Source organism: Patella vulgata, chromosome 1, assembly GCF_932274485.2.
Source record: "Patella vulgata chromosome 1, xgPatVulg1.2, whole genome shotgun sequence".
NCBI lineage: Eukaryota > Metazoa > Mollusca > Gastropoda > Patellidae > Patella > Patella vulgata.
Genome location: NC_065879.2, coordinates 19,749,993 through 19,758,221, shown reverse-complemented (window position 1 = coordinate 19,758,221; position 8,229 = coordinate 19,749,993). Strand labels below are relative to the sequence as shown.

The 8,229-nt window shown below is 33.7% G+C and overlaps 1 protein-coding gene across 1 annotated transcript; it reads left to right on the top strand.

The window, feature by feature from the left end:
• Positions 1-947: 947 nt before the first annotated feature.
• On the top strand, positions 948-7,879 carry LOC126811922 (renin receptor; the record flags this gene model as incomplete). The annotated part of the gene is made up of 7 exons (XM_056098334.1): positions 948-962; positions 1,278-1,415; positions 1,892-1,990; positions 2,269-2,457; positions 3,414-3,563; positions 4,379-4,501; positions 5,285-7,879. Coding segments are annotated over 7 exons (906 nt in total), but the record flags the coding sequence as incomplete, so codon positions are not given.
• Positions 7,880-8,229: the final 350 nt, after the last annotated feature.

Sequence of the window (8,229 nt, the reverse complement as noted above, 5' to 3'; positions counted from 1 at the left end):
GTGATGGTCCGATTATCGGTTTCACTATTCAGTAGCCTAATTGGCCGATGAGAGGCCTATCAGAAGAAATGTTGCTTTTTCATCAGTTAAATGTCATGTCATGATTTCATAAAACATTTCATAAATGATGTTCTAGCTCTTAAAACACAATGTTGCAGCACATTGTTTGGTGATTGAATGATCTGCCATGCTTGCTGTAGATTAAATGTACATGTATAAGGCCTACAGGCATATCTAAGCAGATCATGGGGTTTCTCTAAGGCTTGTAACCAAGGAATGGGATCGCATGTCTATCCTTGTGGATTTACTCCAGACTTACTGGTTTCCTCTTTTTCTAATGTTTAGTGGACTTTTAAACCCCGTTTTTATTAATCTCACATCACATTGTGTTGTGGCAAACTAGACATTTTATTTATAGCCTGGTTTAGAAATTAAGAATGATGAAATATTATGATTAGCACCTTGTATTATCAATAATTTATCGTGAGTATCCCCTACATGTACATTGCTATTTTTTGTTTTATTTCAGCTCTGTCTGGATGTTTGTGCCAGCAGTTAGTCGTCACTCATGCACCAAAATATATTTCATTCCATCAGCAAGATGGTAAATTACCAGCTAGTGATGTTCCTGATGTTATAGCTTCCACACTTGGTCTTAATACACAGACAGTAAGTTTATATACTGTTCTTAATACACAGATAGTAAGTGTATTATACTGGTCTCAATACACAGCCAGTAGGTTTCTCAATACACCGACAGTAGGTTTATATACTGTTCTTAATACACAAGTAGTAAGTGTATTATACTGGTCTCAATACACAGTCAGAAAGTTTCTTAATACACAGACAGTAGGTTTATATACTGTTCTTAATACACAAGTAGTAAGTGTATTATACTGGTCTCAATACACAGTCAGTAAGTTTCTTAATACACAGACAGTAAGTTTCTTAATACACAGACAGTAGGTTTATTATGCTAGTCTTATGATCATTGAATGTAGAAATTAAAAATGTATCTCACATGAGGAGAGACTCAGCGATAAAATATGACTATGTTGCTTCCCAAACTGACTTCACTTAAAAATATACTTTTGTATAAAGTTAGAGGTGTTGGTTGGTTGAGTGGTCTAACACATCCGCTTTAGATCACAATTATATGTATATAATCCCGATAAAATCAAATATGAATTACCACAGTATTGGAATTCTAAAATTTTCTTTAGAATGATGTATTTTTGTCTACTGTTTCTAAATTTATCCTGTTTTTCTGTTTTCAGGGAAATGAATGGAAGGGTATTTCTCATACATCTATATTTAAAAAACCTAAAGCTAATGTTCTCATTACTCTGGTAACAGATAATAAACATAGTTCACCTGTAAAATTAAATAATGTAGCCAGTTTTCCTGTATTAGATGTAAGTTGATCTATATAAAGCACAATATTATACAAATTTACACTTCCACTTGTCTGTAGTGCAGGACAGAGGGTCTGGCAAGGAACAGCATCTGGTTGTTCAAATTGCCGTAAAAGAATTTTTAAGTTATTTGAAATATTTATCTATATTTTCTCATCAAAATTTTCAGTGTGGTAATGAAACAGTAAGAATCTCGGAAATTGAATATGGTAAAACAGAAGCAAATAAAAGAAAAGAAATGGCTGCAAAATAATCATGAATTTGTAGTTAAGGGGAGATAACTCTCTTTAAAATAAAATCTCTGTTGTGAACTTTCGTCAATCGAGAGTTGAAACTGGATACAGCAAAACAGAAGCAATTTTTAGGAGCAAACACGAATTTTCATGAAATCGCATTTAAGGGGAGATAACTCCTTTTTAAAGCTGTGAACTTTTGTTGAGCAGGCTATTGATTTATTGAATAATTGTTTATTTCAGGATTTTTTGGGTATTAGTATGGAGGATGTGAGGAATAATTTACAGAGGACATTTTTAGATCAAGATCCTCTATCATTAGACATGTTTACCGATACTAACGTGAGTATAATACACAAAACATTTGCAATGATTGTGTTAAAGGCCACACAAAAAACATCAGATTGCAATGAAAATGGAGACTACACTATTCTCCAAATATTCATAACTTTTCTCAAAATAAATAATTTGACTGAAATATTCAAAGTTTTCCTTTTGCATTATCTATTTTTAAACTATTAAAGCTTGAACAATCAGCTCTTTATCTAAATGTTACATAATGCATCTTTAAGGGATAAATCTATTTGATTAATCAATCAACATTATTTTATGTTTTTCAGTTATTTGATCTACAAACAGAGAATCAATTTCTACGTAAATTACCGAATTCGTTACGTATGATGAAAGATCGTCTACTAGATTCTGATTCCATTATACAGAAGATCAACCCAGGATCACTGAATTCCAGCATCGGTGCCGATTCCATGTTGATGGGAGAACTTCAGATGATAGATGATGTTCTTAATACTGTGAGTACAGTTCTCATTTTGGCTTCCATATTCTTCCCACTAGCATTCCCAACCACATGAATTTTCTCTGGATTTTCAAGTTTCTTTAAAGAAATAAAAAGTCTGTCAAACAAGTAGGCTATTGAAATAAAGATTAACTGTGTTAGTCCAGAAATAACCTAATTGTTTTGAGTACTCGATGTTAAACTGTCTTCTCTCTTGTTTGATAGTAAGACCTGTATTTGGAAGTCTTGTTACAAATTGATAATGCTTGTAAAAGATTCCTTAGCTGTTGGAATATGAACACTGGCAGACGAAACTGGTCACTTGAAATTGTAATGCTCACATTACACCGTATTATCTAATATCTATCATATGTTAGTCTCAAAATGATCCACATATTATGTTGACAGATCAAAGTAAATTAAATAAACCACATGTCAGTCCCAAAATGATCAAGTATTATTTTGACAGCCTAATATAAATGAATCATATTTTAGTCTCAAAATGACCAAGTTTGGTGTTGTCAGACCATAGTAAAGAAAGTTGGTCATGTGTTAGTCTCAAAATGATCCATGCTTGTTGTTTATAAAATGATATTGAACCCTTTCTTTTTGTTCTGTGGATTTTGTGGGGCTGAATGGTCTAACATGTACGCCTTAGGTCATAAGGTCTGTCATTGAATCAAGTGGCGTGATTTCAATTTCCAGCATGTATGTGACAGGGAGTAGGGTCGCCTGTCCCACATTGTGGGATTTCTCTTGATCCTCTTGTTTTCTCCTGCTAATAACCTTATGCACAAGTTATTGAAATAAAATTGAACCATATGCTAGTCTCGAAATTATCTAGTTTATGTTGATTGGATGTTAAAACCCATCTTTGAGTTATTCTCAAAATGACTTGTGCTAAAATGACATTAATCCCTTTTTCTCTCGCTCTCTCTCTGTCTGTTTTCTAAGCAATGCATATATTTACAGTTAAAAAGTAATGACAAGGCAACCAAGTCTAAAAGTCCAGATCTACTGAGTTTCACAATCACAGGTTTACATAAAGTAGCAGAGAAACATGGAGCAAGTTCCGATAAAACAAACGATGCAAATAAAATGGTCACTGATTTTATTCATCATGTAAGTAGATTTAATAGCTGATATTTATGTCTTAAACTGAAAACATAAACTGTGTTTAGCGCTATAGGATTCCCCTGCAAACTACAATATTGTGAATGATGAATCAAACAGGAACATCAGTCAAAAAAAAGGTTACATTTCGTGCCACCTTTTAATGGTATAGGAGAAACCTAATGGGCTTAGTTTAAATCCAAATGAATCCAAGCCTGGAGATTAAGTAGCTTTGTGATTAATTAAACATTTAAAAATAATAAATCTGAGTACATATTTAGCAAGTATTAAGCCGGGAGAAATTTGATATTTTAATGAAAAATGCAAGTGACGCATCCAGCCTTTAAGAAGTCAAATTTAAAAAGAGAGGTCATGGTAGTCGTGCATTGACCTCTGATTCATTTTTATGCCCAGTTGATGTAGAAAAGTAGCGTTAAACCCCATTCAAGTCCATGCATTCATTTAAGTCCATGCATTCATTCAAGTCCATGCATTCATTCAAGTCCAGTTATGCCCAGTTAAGTCTGTCAATCAATGCACAATTGTACAAGGAACAAGCATGTCAGTTTTCATGTCAATTATAATAGAATTGGTAGAACCAATTGTTTCCCCACTTGTTCGTGACCAGGTTGTAGATTTTTTGTGGGGGCCTCTGGTTTACTCCCACTACTAAAGAACCCTAGGTGGAAGCGAATTATTGAAAGAAAATTTAACCAAAATGACCCAGTTTTGTCTCAAGTGGATGTTATAGGTCATCTCTCTCTCTCTCTCTCTCTCTCTCTGCGTTCATAAACGATTTCTTGATATATAAAATGTATTTTCAGGCCACAGATGAATTTAAGAAATTATACAAAGATAATGTTGTAGTAGAAGTATTGACCTTGACCCCTCAGAAAGGTCAGATACGTAAAGTTAGAAGTTTATTAGCATCCACCGAAGCACCTAGTGTAAGTATAAGACTATATTTGTAGAATCCACTCAAGCGCTTAATGTAAGTATTGGGACTGGTTTCACACTGTCAGTGGGACAGAACGGAACAGCATCTCATCATTTGGATGGGACTGAAAACAGTGCCATGCGTGTAAAAGATCCCTTGTCAGACACTATTCAATGAAAAGTAGGCAGAAATGCTGCTGTACAGGAAAAATTCCCCTCATAGCAGACTGCGTGACATATGCCTGTCTTCATTACAGAAAAACAGGACGTTAAACCCCCTATCATTTCAGTTTGTAAGTACATGACTGTATAGGAGCCAATCCAGCTCCTAGTGTCTATATTAGGGATTTATTGTTGCAGCTTATACACCATTTGTAGGGGATGGGGGGGGGCCTGAATGGTTTAACAAGTGTGCGTTTGATCATAAGGCCTGTCATTGTGTCAAGTGGTGTGGTTTCAATTACCACATTGAACGTGGCAAGGAGTAGGATTGCCTGTTGAACCTCGTTGGTTTTTTCCAGGTCCTTTGGTTTCCTCTGACTGCTAAAGACCCCTATGTGCAAACAAATTATTGAAATTAAATTGTACCATATATAAGACCTCAAATTACCTAGTTTGTGTGTGTAGAGGTTGTTTTCATAGTATAAACTGGATAAGATAACGTCAATATTGATTGAAATGGACCAATATTGATTTCTAATTCATGTTTTTAATTTTGAACATTATGGAATATTTTCAATATTGAGTTCGAGGTTTTACCCTCTTACATCTATTTTGCTTTGATGTATTTTCAGACGGGAGGTCTAAAGCTAAACTTAGCTGATGATTACGACGAGAATTTCCCAGCCATGTTTAATATTGTATTATGGACTATGGTGATTTTAGCGATAGCTGTATACATCATCATTTATGGAATGTGGTTTATTGATCCAGGCCGAGATAGTATCATCTACAGAATGACTAGTCAAAGATTGAAGAAAGATTAAATTTAATAGAATTAAAATGAAACCTAATTTAATTTAGCTCTTTGAATATTAAATTCTATTAGGTCTCGGGTCTGTTTTACTAAGCTTTGTAAGTAATCAAAAAGTATGATTTTTATATTTATGCTATTTAGTGAAACAGGCCCGAGATCTTGAAGCCAGGAAAGTTTTGTGAATTTTACTCAAATTTTGTAACCCTTGCTATGCTGTTATTTTGATCAGTTATGATAAATATGTCAAAAGGAAGAGAAGGGTATTCAATATTTTGTGTATTAATTTCTGAGAAAATCTTAATAAAAACCAGTTGAAATTTGAGTAAATATTCAACAGAGTATAAAAGAAACTTCTGGACACCAAGTCCAAGGACCTTATTCATGAAATATTTTAAGGGTGCAGTCATTTCATTGGTTTAGGTTTAAAATCGCTAAACAAATTTTAGCTCTTGACCAATGAAATGACAGAAATATTAAAAATGTTTTAGTTTAAATTTTCATGAATGAGGCCTCGGAGCAAAATTGTGTATGTGAGAAAAACAAATTTGAAGATATCGTATTTATGAACAAACAATTTGTGACCGCATTTTAATATGTAAATAGGATAAAAGTTTGAATTTAAATCTCTAGCCGTTTATTCATTAGAATATAGTAACAGCAATTAAAATTTTTATGTTAATTTGAATTCGTATCTCTAGAGTACAACACCATGCTGTTTCTTCATTAGAATATAGTAATTGCCAAGTATTTGTATATGCTCGAACAATTTATAATCGCAATTAATAATTTTATGTATATTTTGGAGAACCTGCCAGATGTATATCATTAAAGTCTCTGATCGTCATTGGTATTTTTCGGAAGATGTCATATATTCCATGGCTTAATCCACGCTTAAATTTACTTGAATTGATAATTTTACATTTAATTAAGAAAACTAAATTCAAATATCAAAGGTATCTAAACTCCCGGCTTGGATTCAATCGGTTTTAAAAGAGGCCCATCAAAAGATTGAAGCGAAGATTACACATGATGCTGGTTTTTGACTATATCCCATTTATATCATCTGTAGAGGATGCTGAATATTGCCATATTTTTAATTCATCATATCTTTGTAAATACTGAATTGAATTTGAACTATTTTTGGGTTGATGTTGTAATTTGCAAGGGATGTGTTAGTTTACAAGGGATGTGGTAGTTTGCAAGTGATGTGGTAATTTGCAACTGATGTGGTAATTTACAAGGGATGTAGTAGTTTACAAGGGATGCCTCAATCCTTCAAATGAGGTTCAGAGACTTTAAAGGTTGTGTTTATTTGTTGTATTGATATATGTAGGATAAAAATCATCTTCACCAACCATAGTCAAGGTATCAAGAATTATCAGATGATGTTTGTAATACCTTGATGTGAAGATGGTGAATATATGATAAAAGTATGTTTTTATATCTATATATAGGTAACCTTGGAAATCTATAAAGGGCATGTAGCCGTCCCAGATTTCTCTCATGAAGCTACTAGATTCGTTCTTATGTGAACTCATCAGACTAACATGTAAGTGATATTGTGAGGCTGTCCCCTTTATATAGTCATTATATAGGTAATTAAAGTTACTCTATGGCTGTGATTGTAATAAATTATGTATATTATATATGTGTGTTATGTATTGTAAATCTAAATAGGGGTGGACTGGGATTCAGATGCAGTTCGAAGACCCAGAAGGGGGCCTCGATTTTAAAAAAATTCAAAAATTCCAAATAAATCAAATTTATCTTCGCATCCAGAGGAGTAAGGGGCCCATCAGTTCAGATTTGAAAAAGGAAAATTCAAATGAACAGAACCGAGGAAAAAAATGATCAATACATGAGGTGTAGAAAAAGCTAATCAAGCTAGTTTCATTTTCTCATCATGTCACATATTCTACACTGGGATAGGGGGCCCAAGGAAACCTGCTGCCCAGTCCACCCCTGAATATTAATACCTGCTGCCCAGTCCACCCCTGAATATTAATGTGATACAATCATGACATTTAGCTATTAATTGTTTCATATTTAATCCATTTAATGTGCGTGTGTGGTAACATTTCTCTTGTTAGATCTATTTTCAAGTAATAATTAAGCTCAAATTGAAACACAAATCCCCTAATCTTGGTTTTTATTCATATTAATAAAGTTAATAAATTGTTATTGATTTGTGCCGGACATTTTGTCTGGAATATGTTTAAAAAACACATTCCAGAATAAGTTTTGGTGATTATCGTGAGAAAAATTTCACTTAGTGGACTACAGTGTTTACATGTATAATATGATAATAGAGTATGTATGTATATATATGTTTACAGGTTATTAGATTAGATTTCTCTCTCTGAACGACATATATTGTAAAATATCAAAATTAATAAACGTCCTGAAAATTAAATTTATGTTTATTGTACTGCTTTAAATTGGAGGTTAGGGGTGGCTGGCCGATAGGTTAGTGCATGCACATTGTATCATAAGAGGTCTGTCAAGAGGATATGCGGCTGCCAAGGCAAAATTCTCCTTCCTAGCATAGAACAAAGTAACCATATGTTAGTCTTGTACCTTAACCACACACAACTGTTCTTGGTAAATCGTAGAGATGCAGTCACACAGTGAGTAAGATGCTGACTAGCTACCCTGGAAGTCTCAGACTCACGGAGACAGTTCCTCTGGACATGCCCAATGTTAGTAGTGCAGGACAGCTGTATAGTTGTTCGGATGGGTCGGAAAATCAAGGTCCTGTGTACG